The sequence below is a fragment of the Haliotis cracherodii genome, unplaced genomic scaffold (genome assembly GCF_022045235.1).
Source record: "Haliotis cracherodii isolate W230 unplaced genomic scaffold, xgHalCrac1.p SCAF_2, whole genome shotgun sequence".
In the NCBI taxonomy this organism is placed as follows: Eukaryota; Metazoa; Mollusca; class Gastropoda; order Lepetellida; family Haliotidae; genus Haliotis; species Haliotis cracherodii.
The window spans coordinates 68,017,651-68,044,539 of record NW_027266275.1 but is presented as its reverse complement, the minus strand read 5'-3'; the positions used below and the strand labels follow the sequence as shown (position 1 = coordinate 68,044,539).

General features: G+C 41.4%; 1 protein-coding gene across 1 annotated transcript in view; it reads right to left on the bottom strand.

Moving 5' to 3' along the window:
* Positions 1 to 20,696, bottom strand: part of LOC139468405 (class A basic helix-loop-helix protein 15-like) — a 52,656-nt gene extending 31,960 nt beyond the window's left edge. Inside the window, exon 1 of the mRNA XM_071250356.1 lies at positions 20,611 to 20,696. Coding sequence (XP_071106457.1) covers positions 20,611 to 20,646 — 36 coding nt within the window. The 5' untranslated portion in view covers positions 20,647 to 20,696. The remainder of the gene's footprint in view (positions 1 to 20,610) is intronic.
* Positions 20,697 to 26,889: the final 6,193 nt, after the last annotated feature.

Genomic DNA, 26,889 nt, shown 5'->3' with positions numbered 1-26,889 from the left:
TGATATCAATAATCTGTTAAATCACATAATGGGATTTAAAAGTCCACATAATAAGACCATTATTCGACTTCTGAGAATAGTACGTATAATAGGATCACAAATTACCGTAAAGTTTAATTATTGTCCCGCTGTTAATATGCAGATAATAACTGCACATAGCGCTCTTTAAATTATACATTAACCCAAGTTTGGATATCGCTCGTGTCTAGACATGTTCATAAACTCCATAATGACACGATCCCCTCGTGCCCCGAAATAACGCTCTCTCGAAAAAAGCAAATGCAATTGAACTAGTATTTGTAACACCAGGGCGTAAAAATGAGGTGTAGTGTATTTGATAATCCATTCGATGCTTTCTATCGTGACATGATGTATTTTGCCAAATACGATCTGATTACCTCCCTTTCATATCGTTAGTGCGACCCAAAAATAAATATGGTGTATTTGCCGAGATTTGAGTCCCTCTTCACGCATTGACACACGGGATTTGAGACAGGTAGCAGGGATAAGACTCGAACCCCGCTCAAACGTTAACGAAGTTCTCGAGAAAAAGATTTACACAATTTCCAGTGTTTGTCGTACAAGCAATCGCCGTATCTTTTACTGACGCCTAATCTCTTTTAATTCCTTGGTCTACAGAAAACTTTAGAAAAAACTTCGATACAATCTTTTGAAATTTAGCGTGGTGGGGACTATGAGATTATCAGCCGTGAACGTGTTCATCAAAGCTCTGTCAGAGAATGGCACTGATTGGTTCTGCAAAGTGGGGGTGTATAGCCAGAATTACCCAGGGCGCGAGTTCTTTACTTTTAGCAACAGTGCGTAATTGTATACTCAATTCAAGCATGACTGGATTAAATGATACATCAACATCCAAGGGCATCTCACTTAATGATCATTAACTTCCCATGGAGTGCTTTTTAAAAGAGGCGCAGCGTCCCACACTAAAGGAACAAAGATTGCGTCGTACATAAATGCACTATCAATTTACTGAGATTGAAATCATTGATACACTGCAATGTATACCCACGTCATTCAAAGACTTGGTCGGTGCATTAAAGCCATGAAATATTGACGACGGAAAGTTTGCTTTGAAGATGTCGTAATTGTCCAAATTTCACACTTTAACCGTTACGGGAGAGGATTAAAGACGTCTTAATTTGCAAGTGTAACAGCTATTTCCCATTGTGTCTTATTTTGCCAGCAGGAGATCAGCAATGGTCCAGCTCATCACCAAGCAGGGACCATAAAACAGAGACACGAAATTATTGGCAGTCAGGCAGGTCACGCTGACCCAACGTTGAATTACAATCCACATGACGTCGTAAAGTGGCGCGAGGTGCCGGGATGTCGCAAACAGCGGGCAGTGTCGTAAAAGAAAGATCAGTTGTCTACTAACCGTGATGTTTATAACTGCTTAGTTGAGTTTACAAATTACACCCACTTGCTAAATCTCCCGGCCTAGGAGGCGAGACGTTAACCTAGCACCATAATCCGTCACGCTAGATGCACATTGAAATTACGACATGATCGCCAAGTGATTGACCGCTTAATAAGTTTACCTTTGCTTAAACACGTATGACAATAACGGTTCACGGCCTTTGTTAAAAGAATGAATATCAAAAACACAACCATATTAATAGAAATGTGTTTATGACGTAAGACATAAATAAAACAAAAAGCCGTTAAATAAATACGAGTATTTTGTTTTAAGCACAATAACCACCATATTGTGAAAATGAACAGATAATTTGTTCACCTTACGATATCGTTATCTGAAGTAGGGGTAAAAAGTAGTCCTGAGACGTGTATGCACGATAAAGAGGTTGTTATCCATATGGGCGGTCGGGTAGCCAAGTGGTTAAAGCGTTCGCTCGTCACGCCCAAGACCCGGGTTCGAATCCCGACAAGGGTACAATGTGTGAAGCCCATTTCTGGTGTTCCCCGCCGTGATATTGCTGGAATATTGCTAAAAGCGGCGTAAAACCATACTCACTCACTCAATTAAACTCTCAATGTTATCCATAATACGCCTTGTCATTATGAAATGCAACCTTCTAAATACCTATGAAGACTCATTGTGATTTAAAACACATGTTGACATAGAAAATGCAGCGATGAGGACGATTACACGAGGTCACCCTCAGCATCAACTGTATTGAAGCAAGAGCTCCGGGGCAGCAAGTCGCTGTGCAGGGTTGGACCCGTGAAGATTCCGGGGTAGAATAGGACTTCAGCAACCCATACTTGCCGTAAAAGGCGACTATGCTTGTCGTAAAAGGCGACTAACGGGATCGGGTGGTCAGGCTCGCTGACTTGGTTGATACATGTCATCGATCCCAATTGCGTGGATCGATGCTCATGATGTCAATCACTGGATTGTCTGGTCCAGACTCGATTATTTTACAGACCGCCGTCATATAGCTGGAATATTGCTGAGTGCGGCGTTAAACAACAAACAAACAAACAAACAAACAAACTGTGCAGGGTTTCGTCCCTTGTGTATGCCAGAAACCTATTATTATTGGTTTTAATCCCGGTTAGCCCAGATTATGTTTCTAGGTTTGTCAGCACCATACCTGTGCTCGTGGGTTTCACCAATGTGATAAAGTCTGAGACATTAAGCTAACACGCCGTGATATAACTGGAATACCGTTCACAGCGGCGATAAAAGACAATTCACTCTTGACAGAAGCAAAAACCTTTCATTAGTCTGGGAATGCGATATTTTAGGAACAACAGTAAGACGCTAATTGATTCAGAAAGTAGAAACATCATAACAGATATTCACGACGACTGGAATCCGACACCAGATAAATCTGGATCCATAGCAAAGAGATTTCTTAAATACAGTCTCCGAGCTTACGGGGTGCATATTACATGAAGCTCATGAAACGAGTGAAGAACCTTTGATTTGCGCAAAGGCTATTAGAGATGACATTATACTTATTTACAATAAACATAACCTGCGTCGCATGGCATATTCTACTTGTGGAGTGTTTATCGCTAGTCTGTGGCGAGTGTTGCTTGATAAGCCAAGCTGTTTATGGAATAAAATGTCGTTTTATATGATAATTGTAAGTTATAAAATATGACGTTAAATGTTGTATTTATGGCATGGGCGACTGTCACTGAATATTTAAGAGTTTATGATGCGGTGTTATGCGCGCTGCCCCCGTTTGAACAAATAATTGGACTTCTAGGCCATTGTTTCGATATTCCAAGCTGAAGTAGGAGAGTTGGGTTTAACGTCGCTTTTAACAGTATTTCAGTTCTATCACGGCGTGTCAGCTTAATGTGGGAGGAAAGCCCGAAGTGATGCAGGTCTCAGACGTTTACCACTTTGGTGAAACCCACAGGTATGATGCTGACAAACCTAGAACATTATCGTGATCGTGGCGAACTGGGATTCGAACCCTCAGTCAAGGTTTCTGGCGTGCCAAAGGGACACAACTCTGCACAGCAAACTGCAGCCTTATAGGCCTTGGCCACCTGTGTCCTTTCTCGACTTAAGTAAGCGGCCACGGGTGGCAATCCATGTGCAGCGTTGTGATCTTTGGTGGGTCGGATCCATTTGTCTTGTGTTCGAATCCCAGGTATGTTCTAATTATGACCCTTGATTTGATAGAAATTACCCTTACCCATGGGTTTCCGCAACGTGGGAGTCGATCCCACGGCCAGCACAGCTAAGGGATAACTCTGCAGAACAAAATACGACCTGTTTCGACGCCGATTTTGACCCTAATAATAATAACTGTGAGTGAGTGTGTGAGTTTGGTTTAACGCCGCTTTTAACAGTATTCCAGTTATATCACTGCGTGTAAGCTTAATGTGGGAGGAAAGCCCAAAGTGATGCAGGTCTCAGACGTTTACCACTTCGGTGAAACCCAAGAGCACGGGTATGGTGCTGACAAACCTAGAAACATAATCGGGGCGTAACGGGATTCGAAACCACAATCATAGGTTTCTGGCGTGCCCAAGGGACGCAACTCTGCACAGCGAATCGCGGCGCCTTAGACGACTGGGCCACCCGTGCCCCCAATAATAATTACATCATTGACATGCACGTAGGCGTTTGTGCTTCATTTTCACCACACAGTACACACTAAAGACAAATGTAGACATGACGGATTGTTGACGCAAAATGTTGTCGAATAAAAATCACATATAATGCAATAGGACCCACGTGCACTGTGCACATAAAGCACATTCATAAACTGCCTGGCAAACGAACGTACACACCTATGGTTGATGGTGGTCAACAATGAAACAAACAAAAAATGGTTATTCGATGGTCATGTATTTGATATAGGTATCATAGTTTGTAATGGATGTTATATTTGTAGCGTTTCGGCGATTGTTTTAAGCCTAGTACCGTTTCATAACGTATAAATGTTTTGGGTTAAATCCAATTTTTAAGTGATACTTTATTTTGCCCGATAGTTTAGTTCCGAGAATATTGACGCATTAAAACTTTAAACTAATGACAATATTTAAATACAACTGACAAATAATAAGCTATCGATCTTCAGAAGGACTGACGAGGAGGCACCAGACTTCGTGAAATAAGCGTCGGGATTAGTGCAATTGATTGAAATTGACATCACAACGTTGATCGGTTTACATTTCACGTGGTGCAACTAGCCAGAGGGTAGACATAAATATTATATTTGTCTCATGAAAACTGTCACAGTGCGAGGCAAAGCTGTTCAGCTATGTAAAACAGTACCGTAGTTCAACAGGACCGAGGTATGACGAACTCTCATGTCAATCAAGTTGCCCTCGCAAATGACAGGGTCAGATTCAAGAAATTAACAAGCCATTGACAAATAACATGCCTCAGCTGACACCTGACGGGGAGACAGAACAATCTTGTGAGGCCACCTGTGTGTGGTGCTTACATAAATATATTATTAAACTGTTTAATTACAAAGGTTTTCTTTAGAATTCAGAGTCAATTTCAAATATGTACACCAAGTTTTAGAAGTAAATGTCTCCCTGTGCCTATCTCAGTTTGTCCGGTGAGGGGAATAGGAGAAGAATAAACAGACGAATTAAGCCACCATCCACTCAGATGATGAAATGTATTTGATTTCGCGGAAGAATATGTTTGATGTTTGGGTGTCGCGTATATCCGCAGGTGGCGGAATGAGACGAGAGGGGTACCTTGACTTGTTATCATCAGTTTCAATTAGCAAATGGAAAAATATACCAATCCTTGGGTCACAGGGTCACTCGGAAACAGAACCCGGGATCACCTGGCGACGCGAAGCAATGTCTTTATATACCGTTACAGGGACAAGAGAACTTGTTCTCGGTGACCTTACAGGGGTCAATGCACTTGACTTCCGTATGGAATTAAACAAGGTAATCTCCTAGGTCTTCTACTGTCATGTCATGGCGGACTGCGGTGCAAATACGCTTAAACACGACCCATGACTGTTACTTGTTTCAGTTTAATTAGTACATACACTTTTAATAAATAAATTATCATTGTATTCATGTGTTTTTCAAGGTTGTAAGATGAACTGTGTTTTACGAACTGTTTTACTATGAGACACCTGGTTCCAGTCTATATGTTCAAATGTATCTGGGTCTATTAGGGTAGATGTTGACTATTGATTTTGTGATCAACCTTAGTTCCCAGACAAACAATGTCGGCCCTGACTGATATGAATCAAATCTGCCGGGAGTGACATTTATCCCGGGTGGCCCAGTCGTCTAAGACGCCGCGGTTCGCTGTTCAGAGTTGCGTCCCTTGGGCACGCCAGAAACCTATGATTGCGGGTTCGAATCCCGGTTTGCCCCGATTATGTTTCTAGGTTTGTCAGCACCATAGCCGTGCTCGTGGGTTTCACCGAAGTGGTAAACGCCTAAGACCTGCATCACTCCGGGGTTTCCTCCCACATTAAGCTGACACGCCGTGATATGACTGGGATACTGTTAAAAGCGGCGTTAAACCCAAATCACTCACTCACTCTGACATATTAGATCAGTCACAGATACGTTCAAACAAGTTTATGTGGTAACCGAGTGTTCTATATTCGTTTATGCTGGCACTGTGATGATTATTGGTCTAAATTGTGTGGTGTGCTAAACAAATTGCCACATCATTATTGCATCGAAGTTTAAATTGATTAGAAAGAAATATAACTTAAAGAAGTCAAATCCATGCGTCTTATTTACTGCAAATGTATCTAATTGGTCACATGTTTGCAAAAGAATTGTATTCGAAAGAAATGTATCCCTTTATTGAAATTGATTGGACATCTGTTGCACGAGGACCAGCGAGTAGATATGTATTAATTTCATTTGTGAAGGCTGGTGGACGATCATCTCATCACTTCCTCCAGCTGAGCGTGATCAGTGCTGGTCTCGCGGCATGAAACTGATACCCACTGAGACAACGCAAGTTACTGAGCGAAATGAATTACAAAAATATCGAATCCGCAACGGAATTCAACTCTCGCCTTTGCACTACGCGACGTCACACCCTTGGAGTCTCGCGAGAATTGAAAGATTGTGAGTTATACCGTGACCCCACGGAGTGCCTCGTCTATTTTGGGGATGATTGTCCGCAATAACGCGATAATTGAACGAAGCTTAACGAGAGCATAAAAGTCGTTATATAACGCCTGTGGACCGGTAACGGTTAATTGTAGATTGTAGCCATGCAAAGGAGAATACAACGAGGTATCATTATAGTATATCGTGATATCTGAATTTAATACTGCCCCTTTACACTTGCTTTAAAAGTCCACATTGATGTCAGAAAAGACCTTTATGAAATCGTTTATGGCTGCTCATAAACCTGATTATTTTGGTTAGTCAGCTGTTTTCAAAGGATTATATTATACAAGACGTTGAGTTAAATAAAAAATACATTCCAGAGGCATTCAGTCTGATATCGAACGGATGCATTTTTCCTTTCGGAACAAAAGCGAATTATTTTATTGAAAAAAATTGGATTTGGAATTGAACGCTATTAACGAAGCGCTAGCTGTGACAAGACCTGTCAAATGCAATATGACACCCACATGCCAAATCTTTAGACGGAATTTCATATGAATTACCTAAGGATAATGGAATGTCGATAATGCCTATCTTCTTTGAATCCTCGTTGACGCGTTTCCAATGACATTTCAAATGAAAAACACAGCGGTATCTTTTTTCAGCTACCGTATTTACTCACACAGACATTTTCGAGATAATGTATAGTACTGCTGCATTAGTGCTCAAAATAATCTTCCCCTCGATCAAGATGTGTCACATGAGAATAACGCATTCGGTTTCATAGACGTTGCATGGCAAAATGAAAAATATAGAGCTCTACATTTGGCAACCAGATCGGAAAACTTCGTGATGTGCTTATTTATAGACATGAAAGTCTTCCAGATATTTAATACTTCGAGATATGTGATACTTCGAAATGTGCAATAATTCGAGATCAGGGAAGGCATATATAATCAATCTGGGTCGTACAGCCTTGTTCGTGTCACAGTCGCAGTTGAGAGGGTGTTTGTTTTGTTTCTTACTGTATGTCACCTGTTTCATCAACTAGTTATTTTGAGAGCAAAAAGGAAGAAAGACTTTATAAGTTTCTCGGAAAAAAGGTGCATACTACTCAAAAGAAGTTAAAGAACACCCGTCAAAAGAAGTTAAAGAACATCCGTTTCTTTCATATAACTGTAGTTAATCTGCCATGCTTGCAATGCCAGAATATCTGTATTATGTAAGCCTTGCTCCAAGGCTTTACTGAAAGAACAATCAATTGAAGTGTAGTAATTCTACCCTCCTAATAGGCAAGTCTTGATATGTGGACAGTATTCCATTCTCTTAAAGGGACAAATTGTTCTTATAATTTACATAATATTGAACTTTAACTAATTTAACTAATTTAAACTAATAAATATTGCCTCAGAGACGTGTGCAAGTCTATAGCAATGTGAAAGCATCGGATGTTCCTAAACTTCTTTTGAGTTGCATACATATTAAATGTGGTTCGACTCGTTGACTTCATGCAGCCACCAGGACCTATTACCTCTGTTTATTTCATTGCCCCACCAATGTCCTGTGGCTCACATTGATGTGATGGAGTTCACGACTGAGTGCGCCCTTTCAGACTGGTTGTTTTTCACGTATTGCAAACCGATATGTTTATGTGATGTTACAAATTTCCCCACTATAGATATTGCAGCATTCTCGCCTCCATTGTGAACTGCCCATTCAGGATGCGATCATAAAAGACACTCATCACGATAGAGTGAATCTTCACTTTAAGAAACAAAGTTCGATAAAAAGTCATTTTGAGCCAAATAAAGGTTGATGTTGGAGGTTTTACGTCAATTGTTATCAACATAAAAGCTGAATGAATTTATGCATCAATTCAGTATCGATTGGGATCACGAAGAGCAACCGGAAGCGGAAATGTTCCCCGTGGCTACGGTCGAGCGGACCTGAAAGAAGACACCTTGTCACGTGGTGTCAATCTACTGGTCTCCCGAGGCGACCGGTTTGTACCGGGACAATGGCTGCCGCGGTAATGGCTCAACTTGAGGAAATATGACTACTGTATTATTCTACATTTGATAGGATTTACTGTAAACATGGTGAGAGGGCTGGTTTAGTGTGTCCGGGGAATATTACCAGGCTCTTTCCTCATTGCCGGGATTTTCCCGTTTGACGTTACCATTTATTACAGTTTATGTTGTAACGGAGGGACTGAACAATACCGAACAAAATAAGTTAGGGAATATGAATATTTTTTATGAAATTGTCGGTTGAGTCTTCACTACAACATTCAACATTCATGATCCCTAACTATTTTTTGTCAGTATAAAAGAGGGGGGACGGGTGGCCCAGTCGTCTAAGGCGCCGCGATTCGCTGTGCAGAGTTGCGTCCCTTAGGCACACCAGAAACCTATGATTGTGGGTTCGAATCCCGGTTCGCCCCGATTATGCTTCTAGGTTTGTCTAGGTGCTCGTGGGTTTCACCGAAGTGGTAAACGTCTGAGACCTGCATCACTTCGGGCTTTCCTCCCACATTAAGCTGACTCGCCGTGATATAACTGGAATATTGTTAAAAGCGGCGTTGGGCCCAACTCACTCACTCAGTATAAAAGCCCACGTAACACATCAATGTCTACACTGATCACGTTGCATTTGTCAAATTCGGCTTCTTGAAATTATGAGTATGGCTTCATGGATCAGCATCTTAAGAACTGATCCGAAACAAAACTAAAGGGCGTTGCTTATACAACATTCAGTGCCACAGAAAATCTTTAATAAAGTTGGGAGACATGTGATAGGCATTTCCAAATGTGACGCTTCAAATTAAAAATTATGTCAGATGCAATTCCCTATTTTGACCACATGGGTTGTTTTCCATGTAAACATTTGATTTGCCTTTGCATGTGTTTGTGACGGGTGCAATCGGAGTGACAGTGATATAGTCGGAATCGGACAGCGGAATCTGCTTTTAGCACAGATTTCTCATGATTATGGAAAGGGTTATATTTATTCATATTATCTTTGTCTTACAAATATCTAAAGTGTTTATAACATCTGTGACACTATTAATAGAATTTCAAAGAATAAATTCATATTTAACTATTCGCGTTTGGGGGGTTAGCTGTAAAACTGACACCGACAGGTGTATCGCCTGTATTGGCATAGTCTGAAATACATGTACCGCTTTACAACGTTGCTAAAGGGCTGTGAATACGCACCCACGCATCTAAACATCAGATTTCTTAGTGGAAGTGTTGAGCAACCTAAGCACTGCGTATCAAGCACGACAGATATCGTACTCATGTCTTCCCACGTATCTCCCGTCGGCAGACATCCGCTGTGCCGGGCTGTGAATGAAGATTTACCGGGCTCATCAATCAGTTGCCGTGTTAGCTATGCATGGTCCACGCTATAAACTAACTGATATGAGCCCTGAACACGCTAATAAATATAGACACATAACATTAACCTTGACTAACATCTAGTCTCTGAAATGAACATATTTTACCCCAAAAAACAGTTGTTAAATTGTAGTTATAAAATATAATAAAAAGGATCCCAGAGACTTTCTACATTTTCAGATACTGCTGTAATCTAGACTTGCCAAACATTATAGACTCGCATGGGCTGTATTGGATATATTTGTTTCAGGGTCTGTATGACAGACTAAATGTAATTATATATTGATGTAAGAAACGGTGACAAAAACATTTCCATTATCATAATATGTTTTATTAAAAACAAAGTCTATTGTGCGATTCCTATATAACAATCATGTGTCTGTGAATCAGTATCAAATAGTGATGATACCAGGTGTTAGAGAAAAGATGAACAAATGTATTTTACAAACAAGGGGGTACCTTTAGAGATTAAATCGTGGTAGAATACGGTCAGTCACACCGGGACAGGAATGAAGACTATAACAATATGTCGTGCTTATGACCGTGGTATTGATAGATCAACGTGATCTACGAATTCGAATAACACAAATGATGGGAGAACATGTATGCATTTTAACGGGAATTGTTTTGATTGTGATTCTCATGTGAGGCTACTGTCAATATTACCAATACGTCAATAAGGTAAATGTTTAATCTTTTTTCATAATGACCTAAAAGTAGGCGACAGATCGAATAAATTCGTTTTCTCTATATAATGACAATATTATTGTTCGAATAACACAAATGATGGGAGAACATGTATGTATTTTAACGGGAATTGCTTTGATTGTGATTCTAATGTGAGGCTGCGGTCAATATTAACCAATCCGTCAATAAGGTAAAAGTGTATTTTGTTATGACCTAAAACTAGGCGACAGATCGAATAAACTCGTTTTCAGTATATAATGACAATATTATACCTGATACAACTAAGATATTGTACAAAAACCACTGTTGTTGACACAGGAACGTCGCGGGTGACGTCACTGTATGCCAATGACGCCAAAACCATCATTAGATTGGCTAAGCCGGGACAAAACCTTCGACTACCTCTTTCAGCACTCATTGAACAAACAGGGCGACTGCACAATGTCAATTTGCCGTGAAATACGAAGTTAACACGAAGCATGGCTCTAATCTGCTCAAACGCTGTCAGAATGTAGCAAACAGTCTCCAGGAAGAGTGTCCACACCAGGAAAGGTGGGGGTTTTCATTCCTACGACTTCTTAAATCCGATAGCCCGCTGTGGGCCTATATGATATGACGACTTTCAGAGCATACCGAGGGGTATGTCCTACGTATTCCCGGCGTGCTGGTCGGTCGGAGATGTAAAAAAATGTCTAAACGCGGAAATGTCAAAATGCTATTTACATAACTGGTGGACTAAACCCAAATCAAATATCTGCTTTTTTGCCATTTATAATTACACAGACAATTATTTTTTTAAGGTTATTGACTTTTGTTCTGTTTGTTGTATACTACAGAAAATGTCATGGAGCTGTGGCTAACGTCAGCGCCTGGGACAGCCCAACAAACAAACCTGGTGGTGATAAGTTACCTGTACGAGAGAGGGGGGGGGGGGGGGGGGGGGGGGGAGAGGGAGGGGGGGTGTAGAGGGAGGAAGGAGGGGAGGAAGAGAAAGGGAGAGGGGATTAAGAGAGAGAGGGGGTGGCAAGGAGAGTGAGAGTAGGGAGGGAGTGAGGGAGAGGGAGGAATAGAGAGAGGGGAGGGATAGAGGGAGACAGAAGGAGGAGAGAGAGAGCGGGAGAGAGGGAGCGGGAAGGAGCGATGAGAGAGAGAGCGAGGGGGAGGGAGGGAGGGTGGGAGACAGACGAGAGGGAGAGAGCGAGAGAGAGGGAACGATTGAGGGAGAAAGGTTGGGGGTGCGGGAAGGAGGGAGAGAAAGTGGTGGGTGGGGGAAGGAGGAATAGAAAGAGGGGTAGGGTGGGGGAGGGATAGAAAGATAGAGGGATGGATTCAGGAGAGTGGGGAGCGACGGTTGAGGGTGTGTCTGGGGGGGGGGGGGGGGTTAGAAGAATGGAGGAGGTGAGTAGCTGAGAGAGAATTACCTGGGGAGAGGCCTAATCTATATCAACCCTGATTAAAGTACCTCGCTCGTAAAGAAGATTATTCATAACATCGTAGTTATTTTGTTGTTTGTATTTATAACGTACACGCCAAGCAATCATGTACATAGTGTATATATAGTAGTTAGATATATATGGCCAAATAAAGTCAAGTAACAATATATGTCTGAAGCCTCTGAACATGTAACTTAAGTTCCGGATATATCAACAAACTCCGCAAGACATATTAGCCACAAACCGGCGAAGGTGGACGCCAAGTTGAACAATAGGGTGGGGGGTAAAACCACCTTCGAAGCCGAGAAACCAAACAATTTCCACATTTTATCATCGAGAACCTTACACTCTATTTCACGAAAGACGGAGTTCTTCGCCAACGTACATATGGGTTTGGCATGCACGCCACACAGAGTAGCACAAACGTAATGGTTTTTTTCTATAGAAATTTGATAAAAATCCTCACCATCGTCACGACAGCAAATGCCTTAATTGAAACTTTCCACAATACCAGCTTAACAATCCTGTAAATTGACCCGCTGCCCGTATGATCCTTTGTCAAATTTAATTGGTCATTACCAAATATTAGTTTCGTCGCCAATACCTTAAAACTGAGGAATGTCTTGCCTGTAAACCCTCTTTTAACTTACAAATATACTCCCCTCTGCAGAATTAAGCATGCAGTTGACGAATTGATCATTGTCCTTCCTAAAATAATTAATCATTTAGATATGATAATGATCGCCAATAACATGGCACATGAGGTTCTTTCAACATAATTCCAGTGCATTTTCTTGACCAGGTCCCCGAGATAAGCGAGACGGTCGTGTATTTTATGAATTGGAAACGTGTACACTTCATCGCGAGCGACACACATAGCATGACAACTGCACACGCCCCGGGCCAACACCGACCTGGGGATATGCGAGGTGAGGAGTGGGTTTTCCGCAAATACCACCGCTTGCAATAAACTCGGGAAGATTTCATTGGTTGTGTCAATAATTAAACCACGTCTTACGTCACACTGTAGTTGCCCATGTCAAATTGTTGCACCCTGAAACCTACACTGTGGTATAATTATATAGCTGGCATGATAATCTTTACCAAATTACCGGTATAGTGTGCATTAATTGAAATAGTTTTGGAAGTTTGACACGATGGGGTAAATTCTCTTCTGAAACAAGTTGGTATACCTTTGTTAATTTGACATTTTATTCGGTGTTGGCATCAACACGTTCACTATGGTATTCAAATATACATCGTACGCCTCCGTGGTCTTGTGGTAGAGCGTCTGCCGGGAGAGCGGAAGGTGCGGGTTCGATCCCCGTGACATTAAAAGATTGTATTTGTTACTCTGTCTGGCGCTCGGCATTGAAGGGCTAGAAACAAGATCGGCTCGGCTGATTTCTTTGTGCCAGCCGACTGAGATACCACGCCGCAGTTCAACACGAATACCCCACTCAGACAGTACACTGACTCAGAGACGACCAGTTCTTGTTTTATCCTGAGCGCCAGGCAGGGTAACAACAAGAACCATTGACGCGCCCGAGGATCGAACCACAGGCCTTCCCTCTCCGGGCAGACGCTCTATCCACTGACCACGGAGACAATGATGTGTACCGGTTTAACATTGATTAGTAACGGACGTTTTTATTCTGAAATCTACAGTACATCAATTACTTTCTTGAAGACATGTACTTGGGTATATTTTCTCAGTCAGCAATGCAATGTCGAACAGAAACTTCAAGCTAAACAACAGCGAATACCTATAATCGAATTTCGAAGCCGCGAACCATTTTGTAATGGAGAACACAAATTCTGTTCACATACAGATATTATCTAACTTCTAACTTCTAACATGAAATATACATGAACGTGCTTGATCTTTCATTCGTGAAATATACACGGCAGCATGAAATATACATGCTTGTTTTCATGGGTGAAATATACACTGTTTTGGTGACAAGCAGAAAACCATGACACCGGACATCCGATCTGACGAGTCGTGAGCTGGGGACCTGACTCGTATCTATCTCTCAGGGGTGTTCAGTGAAATTACTATGATTGATTAGGTATATTTCTGTACTCTGTGCCTTACACATATGTAAACACGTAAATGACTTTGCAAACTCATGGGCGCTTGGATTGGGTTGGGTTGATGAATGTTGCCTTAGAAGGCTGTGGGTGTTTCAACGGCAAAGAATAATGAATCTCCATTATGTGCCGAAATTCCATAGGCCGTAAAAGGCAAAATAGTTAAGAAAAGTATATGAATGGATAACTGAAAATTAGCAATGACACCAGGTGTTATCGAGAAGGGTACGCGTGTTCTGCTCCATGATCTTATGGGTGTTGAAGTGGATTTGGACGGGTCATGAGTGAGTGTGGTTTTACGACACTTTTAGGAATATTCAAGCAATCCGGGGTAGAACAGGCGTTCAGCAACCCATGCTAGGGGTACATGTCATGGTACATAATTTCTGAGGTTGGTGAGGTGAGTATTGCACTTTAATATGCCGACGTGCATGCACGTGGGTGTAAATCTACACTTGTCCGGACAAAAGACGGTTTTATTGTGCTAGCCCACATAGATACCGAGCCCACCAGTCTTTGATTCATCCCCATCATGCCGAGAGCCAGGCAGGGTAACAACAAGTACGTCTTTTGGTGGGACGCGGTCGGGGATCGAACCACCGACCTTCCGCTCTCTGGGCACCCGCTCTATCCACTAGATCACAGATGCAGTTCCCGTATGGTATATTTCGTTGGTTGTATGTTCGTTTTAACATTGGGTGTTTTCGACGTTGGGACCAATAAAATGTGTTTATGTATCTGCGAACATCCTGTCTGTTTACTTTACAAGATTAGATAATGTCACACATAGGAATAATCAACCTTAACAACAACAACAAAAATTAAAAAGGTGCTGCAGTGACTATTAAGCCTGGGTGTGTGTTATTAAATCGATGTTCACAGAAGTCGTTAGCACAGTAATCTCTTCAAATATAATTACACACATCCGTTGTGCTGGCATGTTAACTCATTGTTGAAAGTGACGTGTTAAATATCCCATACAACCTTGTAATGACCGGGGTAGATAAATGTGCAAATGAATAACTTTGAAAAATTCAAATCGGAACCCCAAAAAATTAAATTTGGCACTGAAGTCGCGATTATTCCATAAATGGAATACAAGTACATCAGTACTGGATCAGACTAACGGGATCGGGTGGTAAGGCTCGCTGACTTGGTTGATGCATGTCACCGTATCCCAATTGCGTGGGTCGACGCTTATGATGTCAATCACTGGATTGTCTGGTCCAGACTCGATTATTTACAGACCGCCGTCATGTAGCTGGAATACTGCTGAGTGCGGCGTTAAACAACAAACAAACAAACAGTACTGGATCACCAGTGCTAACTGTATATGTAAGTGTGATTGAATGTAGTGTCACAACTGAGACAGCACTGTTCACGCTATACCGCCTGTTAATAATCAAGACAGGACGAGCCAAACCAGTGGTCGTCAGCATGAACACCGATTCGGGACAAGGTGAGACATTTTCAGCCATGTAACCATCTGATCCGAGCATCGTTTAACGTAGATCCATCCTACCCGTCTGAGACGGGGGATGGTGGGGTAGCCTAGTGGTTACAGCGTTCGCTCGTAACGCCGAAGACCCGGGTTCGTTTGCCCACATGGGTACAGTGTGTGAAGCCCATTTCTGGTGTCCCCCGACGTGATATTGCAGGAATATTGCTAAAAGCGGCTTAAAACCATACTCACTAACCCACGTGTGAGACATACACTGATCATATATACCTATCTGTGTACCAGCTAGCGTCGTTAGGTGACAATGCGCATCTGAACGCAAATATACAAAATAAACTACTCCAAAACAAGATAAAGAACATCCTATTTTGTCCTATGGCTATAGTTATTCTGTCAAACCAATGGAAGATTAACAATAATCATATGAACAAATCGGGCGTTATCTAAGGTTATGTCAGATTAACTATCGTCATATGAAAAAAACAGGTGTTCTTTAACTTTCTTCGAGTGGTATATTACATATCACAATCTAAATATTTCAAAGGCACATTCAAGCACGTTAGCAGTTTATGACTACTTTAGACAGAAATATTTGATTCCAACACGTGGCATTATCCTTATAACATCATAATGACAGCAAACTTTGAATAATGTTCCTGATATATTACGAAATACATCGTTACCGTTAGGCAAATGTTCAGAAAAACACATAGACTGTAAAACCGGCGTCTCCTGAGAACTTCCCCTATATAGCCCCAGGTCAATGTAGCCCTAACTTCCACTACCCATGCACACTGTATGACCTACGGTCGCTGGGTGGTTACCTGCGAAGCTATCCTCTGACATATTTATATGTTTATTGCTTTGAGGAGAACAGAGATGCGTTTCGCCTCATCAATTCCAACGTACATATCAGTGAACTACAGCAGATATAAGCTGAGTTGCCCGTGCATTTACCCAGAGTAATTAAGTCAACCGCGGGGCAGGTTTGGGCAATCTGCCTGTGAGCGTAAACTACCAAAGAAAAATTTAAGTTGTCGGAAATAAACATGTACATGGAGATCTAGTCACGTGATAGGGAATCACGTGATGACAGTGACACGAAGTGCTGAAATTCCAAATGGGATGCTGAGAAATATTTGAGAAAAAAAGACACAGAAATTGTCGAGATTAGAAATTCTGGCTCAGCTTAGCTGTACTTCCTTTATTGTCTGGTCTGTTGGTGTGAAATTGACGCACGAGATGCTATGATTAAGTATCATGGTTATAGGCTAAATTTCTTTGTTGTTAGATAATCTTTAGTAGGTTAATCCATTAAAGCGATTAGGCTGTTTACTAATTGTTATTGTAAAACTGCCGAAACTAAGTACACACCCGCTTTGATGGGCAAGATTTACAACATGTAATAAACTTTGAAACTGGTAGTTATCCTAATAGACTGATGCTAAGTTTGTTTTAAGGGAATATATATACCTCATAGAGGGGTGAGTAATGCTTCAGTGTTTATTTAAGGGGCACGGGATTAGCACTTTACCTAACGCCGTATAGAACTGACGCAGTGACAAGATGGAATTAGGAATTCGTTTTATTTTTCAGGATTTTGATTAAATGGGAATAAATATGACTGCCCAAGTCTGAATTAATGCATTTCGGGGGTTTTAGTGTTGTGATTTATTTCGTATGTGTCTACATGTTCTAATAACATCGCTTTGGGTTTTTTCCTACTTCTACTGTAAATCGACCGGTGATGTAAACATTTCAGAGGATCACAAAGGTATTTTTCACATTTCCTGTGAAACGTCATGAACATTTGTTTATTTCATGAAATTAAATCACATTGCTCGTGCAATAAACAAACATTTCACTACACGAAATTGACACATCTTTGAAATGAATCAGCCGCTAGTCCAAGTCTGAACAAAAATAACCACGAGCGATAGTGTTTACAAATTAGCGTCTTAGGCGTAACAATCAGATACGTGTGTTGTGCGTTCGTGATGGAATGAGCTGTTTCGGGATGACAGTTAACACGGAATTTAGACGAAACGACAAGATTAAACAATCATTCCAACAATTGTCAGGTCGGGGGGTCAGGGAGAGACTACCGAATATAACACATGCACGTGCAATTTGACCGATACACATAAAAACAACATGACCTACTTTATCTCGTGTGCAATACAATGTTAAAAGTGGTTCACACGCCATGGTTGCTACCGTTGTACATGGCTGTCAATTAAATGTCTATTTCACACGTTATATTACCGGGAGGTGTATATATACTATAAACCATATACAGTTCAAGTAGGTTTTCAAGAAACTGAATACTTCAGCCCTTAACATGAATGTATATTACCTATATGCTCGAATAGCAAGGGGAGATATTTAGAATTGTATACGACCGTATTTACATATACTTCAAATTACATAGGCTTATACAACAGGATATAATATAAATAGTTAGTGTATATTCACGGCTCATATATGCTATTATAACAAGCAAATATGTTGTCTATATATGCCGTTCCAATCGAGTACATGTAGTGTTAGAGGGTACCCATATTATTGAACACGTGTTCTGGTAACATTGACAAACTCTGAGTAATGATCTTATTTGAACAGACAGGTTACATTACATGCATAAAAATCCAGTTCACCCCATGCTTCCAATTAAATGTTTTGCTTTAGTGTTTCTTTACCCAGCGTGTAAAACATATATAAATCTGCGCTGTACTGAGGTAACTTGCCAATGTGACTGGAGATGATATACCTTTTTTAAAAAGAAAATTAAGGGAGTCAAATTCTTCAGGAGTCAGGGCATTTCTTAAATTGCAATGAGGTTGCTTCTAACATGCAGGTGTTACCCTTACCGGTAACCGCAGGTATCTCAACGTGCATCTCGACAGAGATTGACTTGTTGTGACACACGCAGAGACCTTGAAATGTACATCTGCGGTGTAATCTTGTACTACATTTCAGAGCAATCAACAACGATTGAAGTTCACTTTGATATTGAGATATGTGACATACTCGATTGAATTTCATGAAATTTCTCGATTGGGTGGAGAATAGGTCTATTTGTTGAGAATATCCGGGATTGTGAAAGACTTGCTTTCATACAAATTGAATACATTCTTATGACTTTGACTCAGTGTGTTGCGTTGTGGGCCTCCGCTATTGTAGGTACAGAGCGCACGGTGTTTACGAAAACAAACAGTTTACACTTTATCCAGGATGCACGGGTTCTCGGCACGTCTTAGTGTCTATTTCAGTGACCTAATCAATTTCTACATGGCGAAACGGGATGTTAGGCTTTGTTAACAATTACAAATTGGTTACATCTGTATTTCAAAACTAGGTGGTGTACACTTGATAACCTCTGTCATTACAGTGAAAATCCAAGACACGAAGTCAAACACACCTGAGATGGGATTTCAGCCCATACCCGAGTTTAGTTGTTTATCTTCTATATTTAAACCAGTGACATCACGAAATGGGACATGTTTACATTACAGGCATCATATTAAGCTATATATAGTCCCACCATTACGACAGGAACTACAACGCAGTCGACTTACAACAGCACGGAAATGCCCTTAGCAAGCCTCTTCTCGGGGTATTCAATGGATCTACCCTACTTCAATCTCCTTAAGTTCTTAGACACCCTTTGTCGGACAATTCACCTCGCTCTCTTCAGTAAATTACTATAGACATAACTGTACGTTGCGAGTAGCCGCATGTGTCTGTGGTATATACATTCCCACACCATCGTGTTTCAAGGAGATTCGTCTCTATATGATTTCATCACCGAGGGCTTTATAACGTATGGCATGGACACGGATGCTCCTGGTGAGGATGAGTTGTAGATTTCATATTCGACGTACGGCCATTGTCTATGACGATACAGCTATCAATCAGTGTCAGTTTTGTCTGCGGTGGCTCATGCTAGTGTGAGCTCCTAAACCTCGCGCCGACAAGATTATGAATAATCTCCCGAGTAATATCATGGGTAAATACAAGGTAAATATCCAGGGAAGAACATATTAAATACTTATTGCAGATATATTGTGCAGATTACAACCTCAGGAAGAAATAATCCATATTACAAATATGTAAACAATGTCTCCACATCGATGTATTTCAGAGAAGATCATATAATCCATTATAATGACAAACTGTTGACAGCGTTTGATTCATATCACATGTTATTTTCGTAACGAAAACCTATGTAATTCGGAACACATCTACAGCCGGCAAGTCAGGTATACATGTCAGATGAAGAAATTGACAAGAATAGCTTTTAAATTCACACACAATCACCACTGTCCCTTAATCAGACCATGTTTCCTTGGATATTAACGAAGTTGTAAGCACTGTTGTCTAATGTTGATACCCCTTGTCGCATTAAGCCGTCCATCACAGCTGAAATAGACAGTAAGCCGCGATGTGTACACATTAAGTGAAATCCGTTCCAGTGAAATCTACATCTATGAAGAGGTATTGGGATGAGCAAACACCTGTGTTGTGTTTACATGTGACTACTGTCCCGGCGTTATCTTACCCCGTGAAGCCGATTAAAATATTTAAACATGGTTTGTTTAAGAACAATCCATCGCAAACGAGATTAACTTCTACCTATAAATATAAATCCCTCCCTTCACAGTACACACCACGCAAACGTTGTACATTTCAAAGGCAATTGACATGTTTTTAATAATCAGCTGAGAAGTTAGTGTTGATATACACTGTTTTTCTCAGCGACGGCTATAATGTATGTAAACGAACACAATGTTCAGCTTTGACATCGAAATAAGGTCAAACGAAAACACTTCATCATCAAGTTAACGTTCTTGTAATTACATACCAAACGCTGTTTGAGATTCTCGCACGATTTTAGAAAATCGTGACAGTGTTAAAATCACTGTCGTGAAGTCAGGCTGACCACATTAATCAGGTTGGACGAAAGGAGAGAAATGTAACAACAGAAACAAATATACGAGAATAATCGGTGTAAGAGACTACTTACTATATGAAGGTCCGATTTCGACGTCCAATTGAACATGTGTTAAATCCGCAAATTCCAAGGCGAGGATCTTGACAGACAGCTATAAGGCCCTGTGTGTCACTGTTCGCAAAACCACACGCTGTGTCACTCAATCCAGCAAACCGGGGAATCCTTAGGTGAACCGTTACTTTGCCCTGGGCTGCGCATGCGTCATAGGCCACCTATCCCGATAACTTTTTTCCAGGTTGTGTACTGTCGTGGGACAAACCGTGTATAAGCGGTGCTCAATTTCAGAGTCAGTTGGCTAATTAGTCGTTTATCTTCGATGACGGTAGTTATAGACAGTTAATTTAACCTGTTTTGTTTTCTTAACTTGATGACATCACGCGGGGCTGTACGTCTCGAACTGCCCCGACCAACAGGGAAATCCCCGACGGCTAAATATGACGCGCATTGTTTAGACCACAAACCGCAGGCTTTTGTTTCCGGAAATAAAATCCCGAGAACTTGTTTAACTCTCGCTTTCCTCTATTTACACCCTGCATGCCAGTCACGGAAATGACTTTATTATGGGGATTAAAATTAAATATTTTTAAGATTAGCTGAATGTCAAGGTAGAGATTTGTCGATGGAAATTTAAACGAGAATTTCAAACTTTAATTAAACAGGCTGGGAAATACATAAATTTGACGAGTATGTCTATCTATTTTTGAATTAGGTGAAGTCAATCTAGAAAACCCACTTCGTGTTTCTCTTCAGGGTAATGATTTGATTATATACCGCTGGTAAATGACGTAATTTTTGTTGTGTGTTATCAGGTTTTTTCGAAAATAGATTTTGCTTTAGGGAAGAATATTTACAAATAAGTAATGGTTATTTTTGTGGACTTGTGTGTATGTAAAATGTAATAAGTGTGTGGGAGCCGTGTTTAAGTGTGTTTTTGAAGATATGTGTTCTGGCGTGTGTGTAAAGTGTTATTTTGTAAAGATTTGTATTTATATGTGTTTGGAGGTTGTTGGTGGGTCATGCTGGACTGCCGGCGTAGAGTAGATCCACAGTGAACTATTTTTATCACATCACAGACGACGACGAAAGTGTATCGGTTGGTCAGATTTGGTGACTTTGTTGATTGGATGTCATCGTGGCCCCACGGCGTGGATGCTTGCTCATACATTCATGTATGTATGTGCGTGTGTGTTGTGTGTGTTCGGACTAAAGCTGGTTTTAAAGTGCTAGCCCACTGACATACCACGTCCACTATACACAGCATACTGAACCCGACCCGGAAAGAGAGATACGGGTGGGGGTGGGTGGGGAGGGGAAGGAAGAGAGAGAGAGAGAGAGAGAGAGAGAGAGAGGAGAGAGAGAGAGAGAGAGAGAGAGAGAGAGAGAGAGAGAGAGAGAGAGAGATGGATGGATGGAGAGGGCGGTAGGAGAGGAAAAAGAGCGAGAGGGAGGGAGGTATTAAGAGAGAGGGGGGGCAAGGAGAGAGAGAGAGAGAGAAGAGAGAGAGAGAGAGAGAGAGAGAGAGAGAGAGAGAGAGAGAGAGAGAGAGAGAGAGAGAGAGAGAGAGGCAACACGATAAACTCCGCAACATTTGTCCCCACTCGCCCCCTCTCCGTAACTTGCTATTCGACTTGTCCCGGAATAATACGAGTTGGTCACGAATGGGAAAGCAAGTTTAGAAGATTAGTTACGTTGTGTGTCTTGTATTTATGACGTACACAAACTACAGCGTTGCTTACTTTCACAGGAGTTGCGTTTTATGGGAATACCAAGATCATCCCATGGTAACAGTTGGTTTGTCAGTTCTGTACCAGTACTTGATCTATCCAACTGTGACATTTCCTCTTGTTTTGTGATACCAGGCTGTGATACAACTGAGATATTGTTCAAAGTAGCGTTAATTCCACATCGTGCACTCTTATCTGAAGAAGGCATTGTCCAGGGGTTTCCCGTCACACACGTGATAGCCAATCATAACCCACGTGCTTATAAACCATATTTTACCTCTCAGGGTTTCTTAGCAATTTTGTAATATTGGCAAGTATTGTCCACAACCACCAGCAGTTAATGATGACGTAAATCTCCCTGATACAAGCTAGCTAGCGCTCAGGTGTCAGCACAGTGCCAATGCTCCTGGCTTTCATCAAAATGGTAAAAACTACTTCCACCTGCGTCATTTGGAGCTGTACTCCCACATGAAGTGTTGTTCAAATTGACCTTACACCCAAACTAACCCATTTCTCATGTCGATTTACAGTGGTTAAGTGGTAGTGGTAGTGGTAGTAGGTGGGGTGAGGCTGTCATGGGATTCGACCCCCCCCCCCTTGAAAATGTATGCATTGAGTGAGTATTGTTTTACGTCGCTTTTAGCAATATTCCAGCAATATCAGCAATATCAGCAATATGTATGTATGTATGTATGTATGTATGTATGTATGTATGTATGTATGTATGTATGTATGTATGTATGTATGTATGTATGTATGTATGTATGTATGTATGTATGTATGTATGTATGTATGTATGTATGCCTGGCTGTCCCTGCTCGGTGCAGTTCGTCAATCACAAATTGACATCGATTTGAGGGAAATGGATACATCCTCTAATACCAAGTGTTGATTTCTGAATTGTATGCTAGATTATCCTGCCGCAGTAAATGCTGCATTTTATTCAGCATAATATACACACACATGTATGTATGTATGTATGTATGTATATATATATATATATATATATATATATATATATATATATATATATATGTGTGTGTGTGTGTGTGTGTGTGTGTGTGTGTGTGTGTGTGTGTGTGTGTGTGTGTGTGTGTGTGTGTGTGTGTGTGTGTGTGTGTGTGTGTGTGTGTGTGTGTGTGTGTGTGTGTGTGTGTGTGATCGAACTGGACCAGCAACACCGGTGGTTGATAGCATGAACACATATCCTCGCCGACTGGGTACAGTGTTACGTCATCAGCCAGGTAACACATTGTAACTTATTTACTCACTAGTCGACTGTTGCTAAGTTAACGTAGTTTTCGCCACTTGTGTGACTGGCTCTTCTCATAGTGCTCAGAGAGCGGATGGTCGGTGGTTCGATCCTGTGCCGCGTCATACCTAAAGAGTGAGTGAGTATGGTTTACGCCGCTTTAAGCAATATTACAGCAATATCACGACGGGGGACACCAGAAATGGGCTTCACACATTGTACCCATGTGAATCACAAACCCGGGTCTTCAGCGTGACGAGCGAACGCTTTAACCATTAGGGTACCTGACCAACTCCATACCAAAAGAAGTTAAATGATAGTACAGTAAACTACGGTTATAACGAACACGCTTATAACGAACTGACGGATATAACGAACTTACTTTTTCGGTCCCGACTATTTGCTGTTGTTATGCTGTATATATGCTTATAACGAACTACGGTTATATCGAACTAAAATTAGTAGTCTCTTTGAGTTCGTTATAACCATAGTTTACTGTATGTGTTGTTACCCTGACTGGCGCTCGGCATTAAGGGGATAAACTGCGGCACTGTTTCTCAATCGGCTAATGCCTTTAAACCGGCATTAGTACGGACTGGTACACAATGCACACAAACTCTTACATGCACGTCGCCATAATAATCGTGAACGCGACATTAAACTTCATTTCACCTCACCCATCCCTGACCTTTCTCGCAGTGTTTTTTCCTCATACTGACCACGTGACCACGCTGATAGATAACACGTCATACACGGATTCATATGCACTAGTCATGACATAGCTTATGTCTGTCATCTGCTATCTGATGTCCGTCATCTGACAATCACAGGATGATCATTTATCAACATGTACAGTTTTGCAAATTGTGTGACATTCAAAGGGCGTGAATGACGTTCAACGCTGTTGTCAACCATTTTACAATAAATCATAGCAGCCCCGGTCAGAAAAAAACAATGGTCGATAGCATGAGCAACACCAAAGGCCTCTGAATCCGACGACACGAATCCTATTTTCGTGGGGCCGTGCGATCGGAACTCGGGACCTATAACTAGACTTCAGAGGCCTCTCGGAGATGAACTATCCACTTATTTCGTCATCACTCGCCCCTTTCCGTATTCGGCTTGTCCCGGAATGACACGAGTGATCACGAGTGAGGTCACTATCAAATACACAGAACGATACAATGGCAGACTTGACGAAAGAAATCCAGAGCGGTAATGCCCTGCAATACGTCAACGTTTCAGAGTAACTTGTATCTAGCGTGTGCACGCTGTCATACGTCGCGCTTTCATAGAAAAAACATGATTTTGGCGTATCAATAGCGTATACATAACGAGAGTTTATCGTATATGTAATGCATGTCTAACGTATTAGTAGCGTATCACTGACTTTTACATAACTTATGACAGCGTATAAAAGCGTACTGCCAGCGTATGTCTGGCGTAGTCAACGTATACCAGCGTGCCTTTAACGTATACAACTTACACCTAACTTATCCATAGCGCGTTTCAGCGTTGCCGGCGTTTTGGCAAACATTCTCATACGTGGCCATACGTTGCTGCTATACGTTGTAGTGTGACAGGGCCACAAATGTTGGTTTTTCAGATAATATTTATAACCTTACACTAGTTTATGAGATAATCGGTAACGTACAATGGAGATTTCTTACCATTACTGAAATGGTGCTGTCGTTTTATTTACAGTTATGACCAGTCATAGTTTTATTTTAAGTTGTGGTTTTCAAATTAGTTTTACTTTCGTTACGCCATGCATGGAAGCACCGTTCTGGAAACAGCTGGAAAGTTTCTATACTAAAGTACCCCTTCACTCCAACTTCTTTCTGTATTGATTGTGTCAGCATACCACGGGATAATATCACAGGAAGCTGTTGTTGCTTTAAGTGTGTAAGAGGCCGCAATTTCGGCTGACCTGACCTCTTTGGGACTCATGTGTGAAGGTTGGGTTCACATATCTATTGTGAGTTTTAGTATTTATAGAATTTCTGTTTTTGTTTTGATATGATTTCTATTTTCGTATATTGATATGATTTCATTCTTATCTTTGGCTGCTCTGTCTATATGCGTTCGAGTAGCTGTCGATCTCTCAGAGTTAGTTGGCTATCGCAATTGCATCTCTAGGCTTCAGGAGATCTATGACAGATAAATGGCAGATCTAACTGCAATTCTTGTTTTAACCGATCCTAGGCTGGGGCATGGTCTTAACATTTCAGTAACAAGTGAGCAATGGATTCAGGTTGATTGCATCATGGACACAAGCTTATCATACATCATATATGTATGTTAAATAACATTCACTCACTGCGTGAAAGTGGTTGGCGATTGGTCGCCTGGAAAGATTGTTTTTTGACACAGTTACTCAATGTAGTTGTTCATATCAAGGCAACTTTCTGCTCCCGTTATTGAAACAGTGCGAGGATCCCAGCATGAAACACTGCACTGGCTTTCGCCCTTTGATTATAGTCAGTACTGATTTGTGCGATTGTCCGTTGGATAATTGTGGGGAATCGGTACACTTGGCTCGGCACTTGGTCAGTGGGAGACGAAGGCCCTGCACTTAGACACATCAACACATCCGGTCTGACATGATGTCTAGTCGGTCTAGATATACCTAGACACACGACCATCGGCGGAATAAGGGGATTAATGGACGTAAGACGGAAGGAGTGACACAGAAGTATTTATTTGAGGATTAATTAGATATAAACGTCCGCCGCTGTCAGCTCAACCTTGAAGGGTAAAGAGAGAGAGAGATAGAGAGAGAGAGAGAGAGAGAGAGAGAGATAGGGAGAGAGAGGAGATATAGATAGGATAGGGAGAGAGAAGATAGAGAGAGGGGGAATGGGGAGATAGAGAGAGGTGAAAGAGGACCTAGAGAGAGGAGTGAGAGGAGAGAGAGGGAGAGGAGGAGAGAGGGAAGAAAGAGGAGCTTGAGAGGAGAGAGAGAGGAGATGTATAGGGGGCAGACAAGAGGAGAAAGCGAGGAGTTGGAGAGAGAGGAGATAGAGAGACAAAGGAAAAAGAAGAGAGGGTAGAGAGATGGGTGAAACAAATGAGATGAATAGACTACAGATGTGAGAGACAGATTGCAGCAGTGAGATATGTTAACCTCACTACAAGCACTTATTAAATGTATTTATATATGTAATACGTATCATTGTATATATCTACTCATTAAAGCGTACAACCATTCCACTGCCGTGTATTATGGTAGACTTGTAATGTGCCAATACACGCCTACAACGTCGGCCACTGGGCCTCTTCTTCGCACATTAGCCTGCCACGCTGACGCATAAC